Source organism: Balaenoptera musculus, chromosome 17, assembly GCF_009873245.2.
Source record: "Balaenoptera musculus isolate JJ_BM4_2016_0621 chromosome 17, mBalMus1.pri.v3, whole genome shotgun sequence".
NCBI classification, from domain to species: domain Eukaryota; kingdom Metazoa; phylum Chordata; class Mammalia; order Artiodactyla; family Balaenopteridae; genus Balaenoptera; species Balaenoptera musculus.
In genome coordinates, this window is record NC_045801.1 from 15,768,104 (window position 1) to 15,790,454 (window position 22,351).

General features: G+C 42.8%; 1 protein-coding gene across 1 annotated transcript in view; it reads right to left on the reverse strand.

The window, feature by feature from the left end:
- FER1L6 (fer-1 like family member 6) overlaps nt 1-22,351 on the reverse strand; it is a 124,496-nt gene that overhangs the window by 53,185 nt on the left and 48,960 nt on the right. Inside the window, exons 17-21 of the mRNA XM_036829851.1 lie at nt 21,738-21,857; nt 20,084-20,236; nt 15,515-15,692; nt 10,787-10,911; nt 1,277-1,411 (exon numbers count right to left, since the gene is read on the reverse strand). Of these exons, the coding sequence (XP_036685746.1) occupies nt 1,277-1,411; nt 10,787-10,911; nt 15,515-15,692; nt 20,084-20,236; nt 21,738-21,857 (711 nt within the window). The remainder of the gene's footprint in view (nt 1-1,276; nt 1,412-10,786; nt 10,912-15,514; nt 15,693-20,083; nt 20,237-21,737; nt 21,858-22,351) is intronic.

The window sequence follows — 22,351 nt, forward strand, 5'->3', positions numbered from 1 at the left end:
CTCATCCCTGCTCCCAGGAGCCTAAGTCCACATTCCCCCACAAGCAGCATGGGGCTGGAGCGTGGGGTTGCTTTGCTACTTATCTCAGGAACTGCTGTAATGTAAGCTCCATGCAGTCAGAATTGCCTGGTTATTCACTGCTGTATCCTCTGGCACAGGGCAGGCACTCATTACATATTTATTGAGTGAAAACTCTTGGATAAATGACCTCCAAGTCCAAGGGCAGTGCCCACATTTTCTTTGACTGAGGCTGGGTTTTAGTACCTGCACTACTTCATTGCCTTTGGAATCACGAACAAGCATTTGCATTCCCGGCTGTAGAAGGAAGCCTTGGTTGAGGTGGAAATGGGTTTAGCTCAGTCACACTTAAAAACTAACAAAGTGGGGCTTCCCTGGTGGTGCAGTGGTTAAGAACCCGCCTGCCAATGCAGGGGACACGGGTTCGAGCCCTGGTCCGGGAAGATCCCACATGCCAGGGAGCAACTAAGCCCGTGCGCCACAACTACTGAGCCTGCACTCTAGAGCCCGCAAGCTGTAACTACTGAAGCCCACGCACCTAGAGCCCGTGCTCCGCAACAAGAGAAGCCACTGCAATGAGAAGCCCGCGCACCACAACGAAGAGTAGCCCCCGCTCACCACAACTAGAGAAAGCCCACATGCAGCAACGAAGACCCAACACAGCCAAAAATAAATAAATAAATAAATAAATTTAATTTAAAGAAAAACCCTCCAGTAAGCTTTTGAATCTGCTGTTTCAGGACACAGACATCTTTGGAGAGAAAGAGGTTTGGCTAACATCATAACAGAAATGAGATAGAGCTGAATGCATTGTTTCAGGGCTCAGAAGCAACAACCAAAGAAAAAAAAAAAAGGCCCAGTTACAAATGCTGAATCAGTGACAATATATCCATTCCTTCCAACCAGGCGAAATCAGTAAAGACGTTCTATTTTTAAAAGGCATGGACATTTTTATTAAGCAACAATAGGGTATAGAACTAGCTGGGGGCTGGGTATAATAATTATATTCCTGAAGAAGTATATGTGGACTGAACTTTTGTGAACCAGATTCTATTTTAATTGCAATCCAAAGGGAAATCTAAGCAAAAAACCCTTTAGTAAAGCAAATGATCATCATCAATTTCCCAGATTCTGTAAATCAGTGTTTTCCCAGGTGAGGACTGCCTCTGGACATAGTCACAGGCTGATTAAATAAAGGAAGTTAGTTGAACAGGGAGTTTTTAGCAAGGCACAGTTTGCGCAGCCCTGGGACACTCACCACTGTGTCACTGTCATACAGCTCCACCACCACTAACGGTGGGGATTCTGCCAGCTCCTTCTGGTCTCCGTGCAGCACCAGGTCATTGAACAGCAGCATCTGGTTCCAGGTCGGGGAGAGGGTCTGGGGAATGACCTGGAAGTTGGGGCCAAAAGAAAAGCAAAACCATCACTCGACTGGGTTGGAGGGTGCTCCATGAAGGGTAAAGAGGACACATCCTCATCATCATTGCTCACTTATTCAACATTCAAGCAACAACGGAAACTGATGTACTACTGAGTATCAGATGCTAGGGATGCAGATTCCCTACGCTGGAGGAGCTTATATAAGCTTCATGAGTAGAACTCCCACCTGATTACCACCCTATTTGCAAGCATAATTCCAACTCAATCCTCCCAGCGGTGCTGTGATGATAACACCAGCTACCCTTTATTGAGCATGTACTGTGTACTGGCTGTGGTACTTCACATACACTGTCTTGCTGAAACTTCCCAACGATTCTGGGAGGTAGAAATGTAAACCAAGGCTCACTTGCCCAGAGCCAGCACGTGGCAGAACTGGGATTCAACCCAGATCATCTGGCACCAAAGCGCAGGCTGCTAACTTCAACCATCCTCACCAAGTAGATGCTCATATTATCTCCATTTTATGAAAGGGCACACTGAGGATGGGGAAGATCTAGTGATTCTTCACTGTGAACAAATAAAATTTTGTCATCAAATACTCGAAAGTGGATTTTCAATCTAATATTCCTTACATGGAATTGTACTGTTTTGTGGATATTTATTTGACTGCATTGAACTGATCAGGGTCTTCAAAATAACCTTCACCATTTTGCATGACATCATTCTTTCTTCCATAGCAAATTGTGGCATTGGAAGATGGCTGCACCCATTATGCAGATGAAGAAACCCAAGGACAAAGAAGGACAACAGCCCACATAACTGGCTCAGAACCATGAGTGTCTCACCCAGAAGTGACTCAGAGCCCCCTGCCAGGCCATTCAGGTGGTACCTTCAGAAGGTAGGGTGTAATGAGCTTGCATCCTCTATTTAATTGGATGTTCAGAAACATGTCACTTTCATAGAGCTAAAGGCTAAGGTTGCTTGCAGTATGGGTGCCTGTACCTAGGCAGAAACTGCCGCATTCATATGTGAGGCCAGTTCTGGAAAGAGGCCACAGTCACAGTCTTCTGTGCAGGCAAATGAGTGATTTCTCAGGTTAGCACAGACTGCACAGAGCCTGCTGGGTCCTGAGGAAATTTCCACACCACCTCTGCACTCCACTCTTACCTCTCACCATTCTCTCCAGGAGGGATTGGAGAGATCTGGCCTGAACTAACTACTGCTTAGATTCCAAAGCCCAAATAAAACTGTCATCTCAGAGTTTTACATCAAGAGCCATTTCTAGTCATGGCATTAAATCATTTGCACTGTGGTTGCGAAAGAATATTTGTATTGTTCTTTTTTATGAGTCATAAAAATATGCATTCCACAACTTCCTTCCTTCTTTGCTTTTTGCCTTTAGAGTATTTTATGTCTCAGACACAGTGAGGTTTTGAACATAACGTTTCAGAGAAAAATCTTAATTTTTTCGACAGGAAAAGAATGGCTTCAACCAACCTATGAACAGCAGTTAAGGCATTGCAATGCAAAGTTCCCCTGTGTCGGTGACTGACATCACAAAGAACTATGTGTTTTTATGTTGCTTTTGAAAATAGAAATGTGATCTTTTTTGCAACCTGCACCCAACAGTGTGACACCAAAGCAATTTATGATTCTCACAGCATCTTTCCTATAGAAATATTCTGATGGCGTCCTTGGCACTTTGGGCTATAATTGCCACTTGATAAGATTCCAGAGGCCAGCATTCATTCTTTCATTCATCATATATTTATTCCTTCAAAGTGCTAGGCTCAGTATTAGGCACTAACACAGCATTCTGTGCTTAGCAGGTATTAAATAGCTACTTGCATGAATAAATGAGTGGATTTTGGCCTGCCCCATGATTAAAAGGACGATGTGGCCACCTTCGAGAGGTACTGAAAGGTTCACCCAAACAAAATACATTCTCCCACTTCTCTGCCAAGGTGAGCACAGCTAACCTCACTTCCTCGGGGCTTCCTTAAGGAGTTGTGCTTTATAAACTTGTTCGGTGACGTTGCTGGAGAGATTATGGTAACACTTAAATTTAACACTTTGAAGAAGGAGTGAGATACCATGGATGGAGCGTGGCTTTAGAATCAGAGACCCCCTGTAATGGAACCCTAGTTTTACCACCTGCCTATGTCCAACTTGGGCAGGTGATTTAACCTCTCTGATCCTTAGTCTTACTCATTTCAATGGGGTTAGCACCCACCTTGTAAAGTTGTTATGACCACTGTCTAAGATAAAGCGTATTAAGTGCCTGGCATACAGTAGGTGCTCAGTAAGGGCTTGCTGTCCCCCCCCCCCCAACCCCAGCCACACTCATTTATAAATGAGGAGACATTTACTGAATACCTACCATGTGCCAGCGTTGGTCACCAGGGTAACTCGTATCTAACAAGAGACCACCGGTGTCCTCAGGACTCAGCGTCAGTCTGACTGTTTGAAATCTCAGCTTCCATGCCTTCCACCCTCTAAGATCCCCTGTCCTTCTCTTCTAAGCCTCTCAGCCACATAGTCCTTCTCCCTTTCTATCCCCAAAACCTTTCTCTTTGGGATCCATCTCCCTTTCTCTTTATCCTATCATCACAAGATTTCCAAGTTCCACATCCTCAGTGGCATCTGGAATAGCTGATTCCCCTCCTGAAAGATTTTGTACCATTAAGTCACTTATAAAGGATTGGCTGCAGGACCCTCCCTTCAGAGATTGTTCTCCTTGAGCAACACGTGGTCCATTCAGAGAAGTGCTACCAGGTGTACGGTGGACCACCTCAGCTATGACTGCAGGGCCCCCAGGCTCAGCCTTCCCCACCTTGAAGAATGCACGAGTGGGGCATGTCACACACAGATCAGTCCCACCGAGGCAGCACACACTGAAACAGGAGAGAGAAACCAGAACCCTTTCTTACCAAAACAGAAGCAGAGTGGTTAAGCAAAATGACTTGGGAATTGGACCAACCTGGGTATCCATCTTGGCTCTACCATCTTCTAAATACAGAGTCTCCAAGCCATACCTTCCTCATCTGCAGAATGAGTACACTAATAATACTCACCTTTGGGCTGCAGTTAGACGTAACCAAAATGCTTAACATCATGCCTGTCACAGAGGGAGTTTTTAATAAATGACAGCTATTATTATTAGCAAAAACTAGGTACTTGGTTCAAAAGTATGGAGGCAAAGTCCAGGGTTCAACAGAACTTGTTTTCCCTTTCAAATGATTATTTGATAAACAAATGTCATCTGTTCCTTTGAGATACGCATCTAAATCAAATGAATACACTGTATGGAGATGCAAAATAGAAGGAGAATTACATAGCAGCCAAGGGAGCTCACTCAAACCCCCTACCCCACCCAGAGCCCTGAGATCACCTCTGAGGGCTTGGAACTCCCCAGCTGTGCAGGCAGAGGAGGCCTCCAGGGATTCCGCACCCTCCCTCTTTTTTAAACCACACTGTGTGGCATGCAAGATCTTCGTTCCGCGACCAGGGGTCAAACCTGTGCCTCCTGAACTGGAAGCTCGAGGTCTTAACCACTGGACTGCCAGGGAAGTCCCAGGGATCCCCCTTTGAGAATCCCATTTGTTTTTGGTGGGAAGCCTCAATGGCAATAATAACGCAGTCACACAGGAGCTGTTATAAACAAGGCACTGTACTGGGTGTTTCACCCTCTGGGAGGTATATACAATATCACCATCCTTTTTTACAGATGAAGAAATTGAGGACAAAGAGGATTTTGCTGTCACACAGCCAATAAATGGAAGGGCTCAGACCTGAACCCAGGCACTATGGCTCTAGAGTTTATACTCCTAACCTCTGGGCTATGTACTACCTCTCAAAACACAGGGAGAAGAAAGGAGTCTGAAGTCTTCTCGTTTTCATGCTCAGTCACCTTCCCTCTGAGGTCTCTCCCAACTTCCCTCCCAGGCAGAGCTAACCCCTCTCTCCCTGTGGCTCTTGGAGGTTCAGTACTATGGGGTTTATCACAGCGTGGCTGACTCATCTGCACAGAGCACTGCCTAGGTCCACTGGATCATACACTGTGCACTAGCAGAGTCTGGAAGATGGCGGTGTGGGAAGACGTGGAGTTAGCGTCTCCACACAACTAGGGCGACTGCCGGCTGCTGGTGGGAAACTCTGACACCCAAGGAGACAGGAGGGACCCCAGAGTGAACCGGTAGGACGGAGGGGGACCGAGGGGGGAGGAGCAGTGGAGGCCAGACAAGATCGGCTCCCCTGAGGCCGGGGAGATCAGGAGAGGCAGGAGAGGAGTGGGAGAGGAGCGGAGGGCCTGGGGAGCCTGCTGAGCTCCCAAGCTGGTTCCCCCTGCTCCAAGGCCCCTCCAGGCTGCATGGGTCCTTGGGGACACTACATAATGATCAAAGGATCAATCCAAGAAGAAGATATAACAATTATAAATGTTTATGCACCCAACATAGGAGCACCTCAATACATAAGGCAAATGCTAACAACCATGAAAGGAGAAATTGACAGTAACACAATAATAGTAGGGGATTTTAACACCCCACTTAACACCAATGGACAGACCATCCAAACAGAAAATTAATAAGGAAACACAAGCTTTAAATGGCACAATAGACCAGATAGATCTAATTGATATTTATAGAACATTCCGCCCAAAAGTGGCAGAATACACTTTCTTCTCAAGTGCACACGGAACATTCTCCAGGATAGATCACATCTTCGGTAACAATCAAGCCTTGGAAAATTTAAGAAAATTGAAATCGTATCAAACATCTTTTCTGACCACAACACTATGAGATTGGAAATCAACTACAGGAAAAAAATTGTAAAAAACACAAATACATGGAGGCTAAACAGTGCACTACTAAATAACCAAGAGATCACTGAAGAAATCAAAGAAGGAATAAAAAAATACATGAAACAAATGAAAATGAAAACACGACAACCCAAATCCTATGGGACGCAGCAAAAGCAGTTCTAAGAGGGAAGTTTATAGCAATACAATCTCACCTCAAGAAACAAGAAAAATCTCAAATAAACAATCTAAACCTACACTTAAAACAACTAGAGAAAGAAGAACAAAGAAAACCCAGTCAGTAGAAGGAAAGAAAGCATAAAGATCAGAGCAGAAATAAATGAAATAGAAACGAAGAAAATAATAGCAAAGATCAATAAAATTAAAAGGTGGTTCTATGAGAAGATAAACAAAATTGATAAACCCTTAGCCAGACTCATCAAGAAAAAAAGGGAGAGGATGCAAATCAATAAAATTAGAAATGAAAAAGGAGAAATCACAACTGACACTGCAGAAATACAAAGGATTATAAGAGACTGCTACAAACAACAATATGCCAATAAAATGGACAACCACAAAGAAATGGACAAATTCTTGGAAATGTACAATTTTGCAAGACTGAACCAGGAAGAATTAGAAAATATAAACAGACCTATCCAAGTAATGAAATTGAAACCGTAATTAACAATCTTCCAACAAGCAAAAGTCCAGGACCAGATGGCTTCACAGGTGAATTCTATCAAACATTTAGAGAAGAGTTAACACCCATCCTTCTCAAACTCTTCCAAAAAATTGCAGAGGGAGAAACATTCCCAAATTCACTCTATGAAGCCACCATCATCCTGATGCCAAAACCAGAAAAAGATATTACAAAAAAAGAAAATTATAGACCAATATCACTGATGAACATAGATGCAAAAATCCTGAACAAAATACTAGCAAACAGAATCCAACAGCACATTAAAAGATCATACACCATGATCAAATGAGATTTATCCCAGGGATGCAAGGATTCTCCAAACTACACAAAGCAATCAATGTGATACACCACATTAACAAATTAAGGAATAAAAACCATATGATCATCTCAATAGATGCAGAAAAAGCTTTTGACAAAAATTCAACACCCATTTATGATAAAAACTCTCCAGAAAATGGGCAAAGAGGGAACCTACCTCAACATAATAAAGGCCACATATGACAAACCCACAGCAAGCATCATACTCCATGGTGAAAAACCGAAAGCATTTCCACTAGAATCAGGAACAAGACAAGGATGTCCACTCTCTCCACTCTTATTCAACATAGTTTTGGAAGTCCTAGCCACAGCAATCAGAGAAGAAAAAGAAATAAAAGGAATTCAAATTGGAAAAGAAGAAGTAAAATTGTCACTGTTTGCAGATGACATGATACTCTACATAGGAAATCCTAAAGATGCCACCAGAAAACTACTAGAGCTAATCAATGAATTTGGTAAAGTTGCAGGACACAAAATTAATGCACAGAAATCTCTTGCATTCTTACACACTAATGATGAAAAATCAGAAAGAGAAATTAAGGAAACAGTCCCATTTACCACTGCAACAAAAAGAATAAAATATCTAGGAATAAACCTGCCTAAGGAGGCAAAAGACTTGTACTCAGGAAACTATAAAACACTGATGAAAGAATCAAAGATGACATAAACAGATGGAGAAATATACCATGTTCTTGGATTGGAAGAATCAATATTGTGAAAATGACTATACTACCCAAAGCAATCTACAGATTCAGTGCAATCCCTATCAAACTACCAATGGCATTCTTCACAGAATTAGAACAAAAAATCTTACAATTCATATGGAAGCACAAAAGACCCCGAATAGCCAAAGCAATCTTGAGAAAGAAAAACGGAGTTGGAGGAATCAGGCTCCCCAACTTCAAACTATACCTCAAAGCTACAGTAATCAAGACAGTATGGTACTGGCACAAAAATAAGAATATAGATCAATGGTACAGGATAGAATGCCCAGAGATAAACCCACGCAAATATGGGCACCTAATTTACGACAAAGGAGGCAAGAATGTATGATGCAGAAAAGACAGCCTCTTCAATAAGTGTTGCTGGAAAAACTGGACAGCTACATGTAAAAGAATGAAATTAGAACACTCCCTAACACCATACACAAAAATAAACTCCAAATGGATTAAAGACTTAAATGTAAGACCAGACACTATAAAACTTTTAGAGGAAAACATAGGAAAAACACTCTTTGACATAAACCACAGCAAGATCTTTTTTGACCCACCTCCTAGAGTAACAGAAATAAAAACAAAAATAAACAAATGGGACTTAATTAAACTTAAAAGCTTTTGCACAGCAAAGGAAACCATAAACAAGACAAAAAGACAACCCTCAGAATGGGAGAAAATATTTGCAAATGAAACAACAGACAAAGGATTAATCTCCAAAATATACAAACAGCTCATGGAGCTCAATATCAAAAAACCAAACAATCCAGTTAAAAAATGGGCAGAAGACCTAAATGGACATTTCACCAAGGAAGACACACAGATGGCCAAGAGGCACATGAAAAGCTGCTCAACATCACTAATTATTAGAGAAATGCAAATCAAAACTACAGTGAGATATCACCTCACACCAGTCAGAATGGCCATTATCAAAAAAGCTAGAAACAATAAATGCTGGAAAGGATGTGGTGAAAAGGGAACCCTCCTGCACTGTTGGTGGGAATGTAATTTGATACAGCCACTATGGAGAACAGTATGGAGGTTCCTTAAAAAACTGAAAATAGAACTACCATACGACCCAGCAATCCCAATACTGGGCATATACCCTGAGAAAACCATAATTCAAAAAGAGTCATGTACCACAATGTTCATTGCAGCTCTATTTACAATAGCCAGGACATGGAAGCAACCTAAGTGTCCATCGACAGATGAATGGATAAAGAAGATGTGGCACATTTATACAATGGAATATTACTCAGCCATAAAAAGAAACGAAATTGAGTTATTTGTAGTGAAGTAGATGGACCTAGAGTCTGTCATACAGAGTGAAGTAAGTCAGAAAGAGAAAAACAAATACCGTATGCTAACACATATATATGGAATCTTAAAAAAAAAAAAAAAAGGTACCCATGAACCTAATTGCAGGGCAGGAATAAAGAGGAAAACATAGAGAATGGACTTGATGACATGGGGTGGGAGGGCGAAGCTGGGGCGAAGTGAGAGTAACATCGACATATGTACACTACCAAATGTAAAATAGTTGGTTGGTGGGAAGCAGCCACATAGCACAGGGAGATCAGCTCGGTGCTTTGCGATGACCTAGAGGGGTGGGATAGGGAGGGTGGGAGGAAGGCTCAAGAGGGAGGGGATATGGGGACGTGTGTATGCATATGGCTGATTCACTTTGTTGTACAACAGAAGCTAACATGGTATTGTGAAGCAATTATACTCCAATAAAGTTCTATTAAAAAAAAAAAGAGCAGAGTCTGGTCCCCCGGCTCCCCCGAGCCCAGCATGGGACCTGGCACAGAGCAAGCGCTCCACATGTGCTGGTGAAATTGACAAGATGCTAGCTCACGTTATGCTCTCAACCTGAGTGTCATCAATCAAAACGCCATCTCCCAGGTTATGGCCTCACTTTGGGGAGAAATGTCAGCCCTCTTAACATCAGCCAATGTAATGGCCACTACTCATCAATCTCTTTGTACCCTTAACTTTTTGCTTCTTCTCAACAGCCCTATTTTAAGAAGACGAACTGAGGTTTAGTGAGTAAAGGCAGCTAGAGAGTAGATGAGGTAGAACGTGAGCTCAGGTCTCTTTGTGTCTTAACTCTAACTCCCAGAGGTGGGCAAATCCTTTACGGAGCTTCCCTCCTCAGAACAGTGAATCCTCAGAGAACAGAGTAAATCCTTAGAGAATACGATCTAATGAGAAAAGCAGCCTATTGGATGTGCGCTGATTAGGGCCCCTTTTCACATGTCCGCACTCAGTATACAGGAAAGGGGGAAAGCCAAGGAAACAGGTATAGATCCACCTCCTTTAATCCTCACAGCGTCTGTCTGGAAGTAGTATTTTCCAGAGAGAGACACTGAATCACACAGGTGTTAAAAGTGTGCAAAGTCCCCCAGCTAGAAGTACAAAGTCTAGGGCTTCCTGACTGCAGAGCAGGAAAGCTTTCCTCCCCACCAAGACCCCTCAGCAAAGACTGCACCAGAAGCCTCATGCAAGTTGTCTGAGTTGTTTGTTCATTCCACTGAACTTGGCATTGTGCCCATCACTCCGGCAGGTGCTCTGGGTGCCAGATCCCTTTCTTCCTCATCCCGCTTTTCCTCCCTCCCTTCCTTCAACTCTGTTACTTGCTCTCCTGGCTTCACGACAACAGATCACATTGGATCAGTAGACCTTCCCAGTGTCTGGCCTGCCTTGTGCCCATGCTTTTGAGTCTGAAATGCTGAAACACCTACACACCCAGGGACACAAGTATTTGCAACGTGCCCCTGTTTTTTTCTTTCCGGGGGTTCTGCTGTGGCTCGGCTGTGGGCTGCGGGGAGAAAGCAAGTGGGTTCCCCTGGTTACCTTCGTGGTCTGGCAGTGGGTAAGGAATGTGACCTTGGCAAAAGGGTCTGAAAGTCCGTTGCTGTCGGCTGCGATGAGGCCCCGGGCTTGGTACATGTGAGCTCTCAGCTGGAAGACATGCCGGTCTGTGGACAAATAATGGGAAGGGGTGGCATTAGCGGGCTTCTGAGGAACAGTGAGTGCGAGTGGGTGTCTGTGTGTGATGCTCACTTGTGGGTGTTTCTGGAGACAAAGGAGACCACGGGCACTGAAGGCCTCTTAGACCAAAATGGACACAGGGAAGATGGGGGAAGAGGTCATGTTCATGGGTACTTTGGAGCCAGGCATTCTCCTTGGTGCATTCACCACATTGTGGGATTTAATCTCCATAACAAAACAACCCCGTGAAATATATATCATTATCTTCATTTTATAGATGAGGGAAATGGTTCATAAAAAGGCTAAAATACATTTCCAAGTTTGCAGAGCTAACTAATTCCAGAGCCTGGATTTCATTTCCGTCAGATTCCCAAATCCAAATCTCTTCCTAAAATACCACATTTTTAAAATCTATATGCAAAACAGCAACAGACTCACAGACATAGAAAACAAACTTGTGGTTACCAAAGGGGAGAGGGATGGGGGGGAGGGATAAATTAGGGGTATGTGATGAACGGTACAGACTACTATGTATGAAGTAGATAAGCAACAGGATATATTGTACAGCACAAGGAATTATAGCCATTATTTTGTAATAACTTATAATGGAGTATAATCTGCAAAAATACTGAATCACTGTGCTGTATACCTGAAAATGATATCATATTGTAAGTCAATGATACTTCAATAAAAGAATCTAAAAATACCACATTTCACCTCTTAGTAAAACCTCCTGTTTCCAATGGTGTGTGTTTATAAGAAAGGGGGACATTTCTTCATTCTTGCTTCCATAAACTCAGTAAAGTCTTGAGTCATCCATCCATCCATTCTGCCATTCAGCCAGCCAATGTCATTTTGAGCACCTACAGTATACCAGGCACAGTTCTGGCCTCTGAGGATTCTGAAGCAGCTAAGACAGCCCCTGACCTTGGGGAGTTCCAGGGATGGGGCAGAAGATAAGCAAGCGCCCCAATCCCTGTGACAGGAGCCAGAGCTAAGTGTCCTGCAGGAGATACAGGCAGAGGGCATGGGAGGTTAAAGGCAGGAGTGAGCACACCTGGTTGACAGGATGGGAGGCAGAGAGAGGGCAGCAGGTGGGGCAGACTAGGGTTCAGTGGGGGAACCCCAAGGAGGAGTTGAGTTAATCATATTCCTTGTTTCATGGACTTTATGATCCTTGGCCTTTGCCTGACCCCTCTTGCTTTTTATATTCATTTGTTCCCTTTTACCCTCTTTTAAAAAAAATTATTTCGTTCATGGATCATGCCTTTGGTGTTGTATCTAAAAAATCATTGCCATACTTAAAATCATCTTGGTTTTCTCCTATATTATCTTCTAGGAGCCTTATAGTTTTGCATTTTGTATTTAGGTTTATGATCCATTTTGAGTTAATTTTTGCAAATGTCGTAAGTTCGATGTCTAGATTTATATTTTTGCGTGTGGATGTCCAGTTGTTCCAGCACCGTTTGTTGAAAAGACTATGCTCACTCCATTGTATTGCCTTTGCTTGTTTGTCAAAGATCAACTGAATATATTTATGTAGGTTTATTTCTGGGCTCTCTATTGTGTTCCACTGACCTATTTGTCTATTCTTTTGCTAATACTGCACTGTCTTGATGACTGTAGCTTTATAGTAAGTCCTGATGTCGGGTAGTGTCAGTCTTCCAACTTTGTTCTTCTTAATATTGTGTTGACTCTTCCGGGTTTCTGCCTCTCCACATGAACTTTAGAATCAGTTTGTTGATATCCACAAAACAACTTGCTGGGATTTTCATTGAGATTGCATTGAATCAAGAAAAACACTAAGCAACAGAACTATGTATTTAAAATTGGAACAAGGGGATAAAAGCTTGGATAAGTTACAGAGGTAAATCCTCGTCTTTCACAATGAGTAGTTATGTGTTAAATGTAAAATCAAGAAATAGTGATATAAACATATCATGTAGAATAAAGGGAGATAAATACCTTAACAAAAACTGTTAAAAGTGTTTTTCCCTTTTACCCTCTTACCCAAGAGAGCTAGGGTATGTCAAGAGAGAGCCCACGCTCTCTAAGCATTCCTTAACACACTACATAAGTGGGCAAATTTCTCAGCTGGGAGTGAACTTGAGAATATCTTATTCCCTGAGACCATCCACCAGCTGTCCCCGAAGTGAGTCGCCCCAGAATTTTAGCAGAGCTCCCAATACAACCACATAGGCAGGACACTGCACAACTCCAGGGGTCGCCATTGACTTAGTCTAGGTTTTTGTTTTTCTGAAACCTTGAGTCTTACCAGCTCTGTTCCTTAGACTAGTAAAGTCAGCTTCCTCTTTGCTCTCATACTTTGGCCCATCTCTGTGCTCCGGCTCACATTCCACGTGTGGTTATTAGAGACACGTCTGATTGCCCCCATTGGAGGGCCAGGATCACCTCTCCCTCGGCTCTTCATTCCCCGCTAGTTTTCCCACCGTACCTTCCATATGCAGGTACAAACTAATTATTGGTTGAATGGATATGTTCTGAAGCATAAAATGAACGAAGAAAGGAAATTCTCCAGGAGGTGTGGAAGGCAGCCAAAGCCATTAATGTCAGGGCACAGCCGAGAAAGTTTATTAGGTCATTCCTTGAAAAGAACATGCTGCAGAGGATCAGAAAGCTTTGGAAAAAGCCTTTCCTCTCCTCTGAATCGTTAGTAGCTGGGACAGCAGATATGTCCAGGTACCTTGGGTCTCTAGAGATAGTGTCTATAGAAATAAAAAGGTAACTTGATGTGGGTGTTTTCACCCAAAGATGAAAACTCTTAAGACAGGATGGAAAGCAGTGGAAATAAAGAAGAGTTTGGAGACAGTTTGTTCCATCATTGACTAGCTGTGTGATCTTGGGCAATTTCTAAACATTTCCAATACATCCTTTCTCCACCTATAGAATGAAGAAACCACCCAAGGTTGGTGTGAGAAATAAATCAAATCCTATGTGTAAAGTGTAGGGCACAATGCTTGGCATATGGTAGGGGTTGTGCATTTTTCAAAAAGACAGAGCTGAGCTTTCCTTGCTCTTACACATTGATATTGGGCATGGAAACCACGAGCTGAACCATTGGATAAATATCTCTAGAACTCTGTCTTCTCTAACTATTGAGCCATTTAGGTTCCACTGGCAGTCAAGTTCAGTCAGCATCAGAGGAGCCTTGTGCAACACGGGAAACCTGGATTTGTAGACAGTCCTCCAGTGTTTCAGACACTGGCTCAATTCAAAACTCAGTGAGAGAATGGCATGGACATATATACACTACCAAACGTAAAATAGATAGCTAGTGGGAAGCAGCCGCATAGCACAGGGAGATCAGCTCGGTGGTTTGTGACCACCTAGAGGGTTGGGATAGGGAGGGTGGGAAGGAGGGAGACTCAAGAGGGAAGAGATATGGGAACATATGTATATGTATAACTGGTTCACTTTGTTATAAAGCAGAAACTAACACACCATTGTAAAGCAATTATACTCCAATAAAGATGTTAAAAAAAAAAAAAACAAACTCAACTTCATTTGAAGTGAAGGTAAAACTGTGTTCTACTCTATCTGAATTCAGCAGCAAGGATCCTGCAAATTGAAGCAATTTGGAAACAGAAAGCAAAATGCAACTGTAAGGCATTAATGCTTAGAATAAAGTTCAAAATTATATGGAAATGTAAATATGATGGCACTCATAGAAAATACCTACATAGAAGAGAGGATTACATAAACCATGCTGAATTGCTAAAAGTAGCCAACTCAAGAACCAAGCTAGAGAAACATGAGTGACCCCAATGATACCAGTTTCTATCGGGTCATTACTGGGAAATGTAAATGGCTGCTGTTTATGGGTCAAAACCCCAATGCCATGTAAAAGGAAATCTGCTTTAATTCCACAGGTCCTATGAGCACAAGAACTTACTGATGTCTCTTTAAAAGACATCTTTTGCTTTATTATTTTTTAAATTTTATTTATTTTTGGCTGCATTGGGTCTTCGTTGCTGTGCACAGGCTTCCTCTAGTTGTGGCGAGCAGGGGCTACTCTTTATTGCAGTGCGCGGGCTTCTCATCATGGTGGCTTCTCTTGTTGCAGAGCACAGGCTCTAGGCACACGGGCTTCAGTAATTGTGGCACGTGGGCTCAGTAGTTGTGGCTCGTGGGCTCTAGAGCGCAGGCTCAGTAGTTGTGGCTCACAGGCTTAGTTGCTCTGCGGCATGTGGGATCTTCCCGGACCAGGGATCGAACCCGTGTCCCCTGCATTGGCAGGTGGATTCTTAACCACTGCACCACCGGGGAAGGCCCGAAAAAGACATCTTTTGCTTTAAATGCAAACTCAATCTATATAGTCTGCCAACAAAGAAACTCATATTGCATTCTCTCCATTAACAGAAAAATATAAATATTTATTCCAGATATGTTTAATAACTTCACTTTATTCTTTAGATGGGACATTGGAAGGTCAGAAAGAAAATTTAGAAACTGTATTAAAAGAGGCAAATAAGTTGATCCTAAAATAATATGCAAACAGCTCATGAATGTCACCCCTCAGAAGCCCACCAGAGACATCTTATGACCCTCTTTGCCCAGTGGGCATCATACCTTGGTAGAGCAGGTTAGCTGGGGGTTTACTGGTGCCAGGCCCTTTGGAGGACATTTCTGCTTCATAGCCTGCTGGTAAGTTGTTCAAAATGGCACTAGAGTGTCTGGTGGAGCCCAGCCACATGTACAGGTCAATTTTCGCTTGCACCGACCAACCAGCCGGATGTTTTCCAGGAAGCTGGGGAAAGGTTACAAGGAAGACCACCTCATTAGTAGGAGCCATTGTGGGCCTCACTCTTTGAGAAAAGAGGTCCTTCCCTGGGGCTCATATTAAAATGAGACCAATGACCCCAATTGCCACGATGCACAGTTTTAGAGGAGGATCCAGGTTTAATGGGGCCTGAAGCTTCAACAGGCCCTGTGCGATCATTTAAACCTAACAGGTAGGTATGGTTATTACCCCTGTTTTATAGATGAGAAAACTCAGGCTCAGAGAGGCTAAATAAGTTCCTAAGATCACTCAGCTTTTAAGTGACGGAGCCAGGACTCGAACCAGGGGAGATGATACCAGATCTGGGCTCTGGACTCTGAACACCCACAGCCTGCTTCTCCCCACACTGAGTTGAAGTCCCCCTTCCCAGGACTTCCAATTGCCTTGAGTTCCAACCACAGCCTCTGCCTCTTTGCTTTGTTCAGAAGAACTCGAATTCTTCTTCCACAGGTCAGGCCCTCATGGGCTTGAAGGCATCTACCTGCCCTACCACGTTGTTTCTTCCTGCCAGACACCTCTCATCCCTTCACCCCTTCCTCACGCAATGTGGTTTCAAGTTCCCTTACTACCCTGCTTTCCCTCCTTTGAATGTACTCAGATTTGTATTTATATTTATGTTTGTTTGAATTTGTGTTTATGTGTGTAGTAGTGTGTGTGTGTGGTGTGTGGGTGCGTGCGTTCTCAACATGTGAAGGACACAACTCAATGCAGAGTGGCTCCTTTATTTCTCCGTCACCAGGATTAGGGAACTCCTCACCCCCATCTAAGGAACCTCCGGCCCCAGACTTGGCTGGGTGCAGGATTTCTGGCAAGGCTTTGGCTCTGAAAGTGGCCACCACTCCAGATTTTGTTGACTCTTCTAAGTGCCTCTTCTTAGTGTTTCTTAGGATTTCCCGTCAATGCACAATTCCCCTTTCTTCTGCACCACTTCTTTTCCATGGAGAATCACAAAATCCCACTAGGAGAGGCTACCACTTGCTCTGAAAATTTCCCAGGCACCCGTGGAAAGCCCCAGAACCTCAAATTGTGCCTGGTTGTTTGCCTGCGTTCCTGTCTTGCTCTGTGAGTTCCCCAAGAGGACTGTGAGAAACTCAGTTCAGCAACTACTACCAAGTGCCACCAGACCTTGCTGAGGGAGTGGGGCCAGAAGGGCATCACAATGACTGCGACACAGTCCTGGGCTTCCCCTCCAAGAGCGCACATCTAGACCGGCAGGCCAACTTGCATTCACTTACTCAAATGCAAAGTCAAGTGTAAGAGAGAAGATGCCATAGGACCAGAGGAGAAGAAGCAGGTATATCCATCCTTTCTTTAATACTCACATATTCCAGTAGGCTTTAATAAGTACTTTGGAGTTGGACTCGTAGAGAAGGCATTAGAGAGAAAGAAAGATCATGGAACAGGGACCATGAAAACCTGATTGCCGTTCCAGATTACCTAGCCATGTGACTTCAGGTGAGGCAGTTTTGTTTCCTTCAGATTAATATTCCCTCAACCTGGGCCCCCTAGGCATAGCAGTTTCCTAAAATTTGTAAATAGCTATTCTAGATGAATAAGGTTGACAAGGATGGGTTGTAAAATATGATTCCTGACTGCAGGACTTTGACTTTTCTACTGGTTGACGGGCACTGTGAAACTCCAAGAGGGGGATACAACGGCAACCTCTAAATGTGTTTGAACACGGGATGTTTATGGCGCCACTCAAAGGACAGCTGTTCCGTGGAACAAACTTTGAGGTGACTCTGGAAAAAATCTAGAGATCTGAGAGATTTACATTCTATGCTTTGTCTCACTGCACTTTCTAATTCCCAGTTAAGAAACCGGAGTGAGCAACAGGTGGGTGAATCCTTTGTCTCCCTGGAGCAGCTCTTGCTTTTTTCAGATTTACCAACTCAGTGAAGAGAAACAGAGGCTAAAGGGAGGTGGCGGGAGGGAGTTAAAAGCAGGGGTAACAATTAAAACAGGAATGAAAATAGTTTTCATCTTATCAAGATGTTTCATCATGTCAGGACAATCGAACAACGTGTTCAACATTTACAAAGCTGTCACCCAAAGCAATCCCAATGACAAAAGGAAAATCCAGGTAAAGAAGTAAGCCAAGGCCACAGGGCAAAGGTCCTGAATTCCCAGTTAGGTCTGTTCTTTGGCTTTAGTTGACAGTTGTTCTCTGTTCTAATTTTAAATAATTCTGGGATACATCAAAATATTTAGGAAGGAATAACTTTACGCTGGTTTTCTCTTATTTTTAGCACAGGGCTTTCTGAAATGATTTGCTATCTTTAAGACAGGTGTTTCTTTCGACCCCAGAATTCCTTGGAATGAGAAAGCTGAAGAAATATTTGTGGTGAATAACTAGGGTGAATTTTTCTTTTTCAGTTACAGTTTTACAGAGGTGGGTTTAAAAATCCTTTTGTGCACATGACAGAAAATATTGGGTTGGCCAAAAAGTTCATTTGGGTTTTTCCATAACATCTAACATACAGAACCACAAACACTTCCCTGGATGTGAAGGGGGCACACAATTCCAGAAATGTCCCCTAGATGTTGGATTCCCATTTGTTTGAATGCCAACATTTATTGCGTGATGACCCTGGGGGACGTACACTCTGTGTTCTTTTACGTGCAGTTATCCACTTAATCCTCAACCTCATCCCCATTTGAAGGATGAAGAACAGGAGACACAGAGATGTTAAGTAACATTCCCCAAATCATACAGCTCCTAAATATTAGCCCTGGAATTCACTAAGAGGTAAAATTGTATTCCCCTCGAATGCATGTGTTGAAGTCCCAACCTCTAGTACCTTAGAATATGACCTTATTTGGAAATAGGGTCATTACAGACAGAGTTAACATGAGATCAATCTGGAGTAGGATTCTTATAAAAAGGACATCATAGGAAAAGAGACATGCACACAGGGAGAACATGATATAAAGATTGGAGTTATGCTCCCACAGCCAAGGAGCTACCAGAAGCTAGAAGAGATGCTTCTCTAGCACCTTCAGAGGGACCACGGCCCAGCCAATCCCTTCGTGTCAGCTTTCAAGCCTTCATAACTGGGAGATAATAAACTTCTGTGGTTTAAGCCACACTGTAGCACTTTGTTACAACAACCCTAGTAAACTAATACAAATTCCAACCCAGGTTCACCTTATTTCAAAGCTCAAGTATTAAACCAGTACCCTGTAATGCCTCTTCTGTCTGCCCCCCATAACAATCACATCAACAGTAGAATCTAGCCATTGGATGCACTTTGAGGCTGTCTAATCTAGCTGCCCACTGCCATATTCATATCAAGGGGACAAAGGACACATTGTAGACCTCCATTTAGGGAACTATTTTCCTGTAATGGCTCTCGTGGGGCCCAGCTCTAGCCTCTGGAAACATACACGTGCGCGCGCACACACACACACAATCACCCCACCATCCATGTGGAAGCCCTATGAATACAAAACCTCTATCATGCTGTCAAATCTCTCTTCTCAGTTAAACATTGTCATATCCTCACCTATTCTTCACATGGCATGGTTTTGAGCCTTCTCATCCCCCTTCTAAGGCAGTGGAAGAATAATTATGTTATAGCAAATAATCAGAACTCAGATTGGCAGGACAGCCCACTGTGAGTTGGGAAAGTTAATCAGTCACATCACACACTCTTGTTGCCAGCCATTGGTGAGTGTTAAGCTTTTGGACCAGTCTTTCTCCATGTTTGCTCAAGTTCACTCCTGGGATAGAAATGTCTTTGTAGTAGAGGTAGAATACCCAGGGTCTCCAGGAAAGGCTCAAATCTTGATTTAAAGACAGTAGGATCTATCCAGAGATTGTGCCTATGACCCTGTGTTCATGAATGGTGCAGGGACCCAAGATGAAAAGACTATCATATTTTTACAGTGTAAAGCCGCCAGGAATCCTAAACTAGCAGTTCTGTGGAATAGCAACCTCTCCTCTTGTAATTTTTTTTGAAGTCTATTTTTAAAATATAGATGAACTCGTGTAAAATGATGCCATAGATAAATTACTCAAGAGAAAAGTAGAGAGGAAACTAATAGAAAAATGTTCATTCTTCTTAGTAATCAAAGAAGTAAAAATTAAAATAACCTTAAGGTACCTCCACTAGATTTTTTAAAAAACACCTTATATGTGTCTGGTGACATAGTTATTGGAAAACTGGAAAATATTCCGCCCCAGGATGGTCTCCTAAAACACAACTTGAATCAAGAGGGGGCAAGATGTTCTAGTTGTCCTCAGACTTTTGAAAGTCTTAGGGTCAACTCAGAGATCTGGACACACACTAGGAATGCCGTGCAACCCAGGAAAAACAGAGATTCCCATCTTTGAGTCAAAAATAGTACGGACTTACTTTGAGGAAATGAGTTTTGATCTTCCCGCAGTGTTGACCCATCCGCTTCCTGATGGGGGAATAGAGCAGGTCCTTGGCGGCGATGCGGGCATATGCCACCCTCTTGTTGTTGCTCAACATCCAGATGAAGACGTCAGGGATGGTGTGCTGTGGCTGTGGAGGCAGAGGGGACGGATTTGATAGGTGGGTGTTTACACGGCACCTCCAGGGTTCTCCTATCCTGCAACAGCACCCCTTCTGCACAACAAGTTCTGTGACTTAAACTTTCTGGGTACTGAAACACCTATGCAACCAAGCAAGTTAAGCGTGGCTTCTTTGAAAAAGTCTTAGGTCACGGAAGCCCCATACGCCAAACTGCTTATCATGCTTTGACAATATGCAAGTCGGACCCGTGACTTGGCATCTTTGTGGCCTATTTTTCTCCGTCTGCAGAACAAACGTTTGCTCCACCTTCCCATGGATTTTTTCTTTGCAATCTTGTAATCATGATTTAGCTTCCAGCATTGGACCTCCTAAGAGCCAGGTAACATTTCCAGAACATTCAAATGAAACACTGAAAACAAAAATCCGTGAATGTCTTTGGATGTCTTTCCATCTGCTCTTAAGGAAGGAAAAACAATTTTACAATGGATTTTATACCTAAAATATAATTGCTAAGTATTTTCGCTCCATTTTAGGAGTTTATTCAGGAGAAACTGTACTAAATTGCACAGAAAATTAGATTTTAAAGTTGAGCTAATCAAGATAAGAATTGCAGAATTCCCTGCCAAGAGGCCCATTATGTTGTAAGTGTTTGAAATGCACATTGCTGAGCCAATATAGCTTCCAAAACAAAAGGGAGGCATATTGTCATAAACTAGGCTTTGACATTTTCGGACTGGAAGCAGATACTTTTTCTAACCCCGTAATCCTCTAGTGTAATTGGTACCCTAAGAAGGCATCCCCTCTCTCTTGACGTGGAAACAGAAACATCCTTGTGGAGGTTTTCTGGCCACACGGTCAGTCAGTCACAGACCAGGTTTGAACCTTCTGGGTGCTCATTAAAATTCCTGCATTCCAAAGTGACTATCTCACGCTTGTTATGCCTCCAGGGAATGATAAATTTGCAACAAGAAAAAAACCTTTCAAGAACAACAGAAGCAGTAAATCTGTACCTCTCCCTGAAAACTTCCGCCACAAAACCTAGTATTTAACAGAAGCAAATACGAGGACTTTTTTTAGATCATTCTAGTAGTCACCAGAAGATATTGCTTACGATTAACTTTAAAATGAGAAGCTGTTTTAACTTTTACTGGACATGAGTTTCAATTTCCTTACAGTTAAAAACCTACCAAAGATCCCATGTTTATTTTGACTTTTCTTGAGCCTATTAAGGAGTGTGCTTTATTATTATTATTATTATTATTATTATTTAGGAACATGCTTTTTATTTCGGCTGAATACTCAGGCTTCGTGAAAAAATCGATAAAGCTGTACATGTTTGGCTTAATTAAAAAACACCCTCTTTCACCCTTCAAACGAATAGTGCCGGCTCAGCTCAGCAGGGCTTGAGAGAAAACACTGCTCATCTTTCATTCTTATCAAACATTCAAACCCCACTGGGAAGATATTTGGTCTAATCTTCCAAATGAGCTTTGCCTTTATAGTTGATTACCTCATCCACAAGGAAGCGGATTTTTTCCACAAAGTTTTGGGCTGCCTGGATCATTTCATCAAGAGATAACTTTTTCTTCTGCTGCTGAGTGAGCCCCTTGGCCTCCTTGGCTATGGCCTCCTAAAACAAAACAAGAGTTTTATTTTGTACAAAACATACATTCTCCCGCATTTTCCCAATCACTGTCCTAGGAGCCAGGGCCTAGGACAAGAGGAGGACTCAAGCTTCCTTTCCTTGAGACTTTGACAGTTGGTGAGGTGAAAGCAATACATGCAAATAACTAAAATGTGTAAAGCATCATGGGACCAGAGGGGCCAAAGCCAGGTTTTATGGATAATATGATATTTGTGCTGAGCAAAAAATGCACTGAATTCATCAGATGATAAGAAGAAAAAGTACAGTCCAGTTGGAAGGAACAATTACATATGAAGGCACATAATCAGTGAGGGTTCAGAATCGTTGGCACATAGATACATGGGAAGGGAGCATCGAGAGACAAGGCTGGGAGAGTAGGCTGGGACAAGACGGTGAACAGCCCTGTATATCATGCACGAAGGAATTTGGCCTTTATCTTATGAACAATTGGGAGACTCCAGTGATTTTTTTTTTTGTTA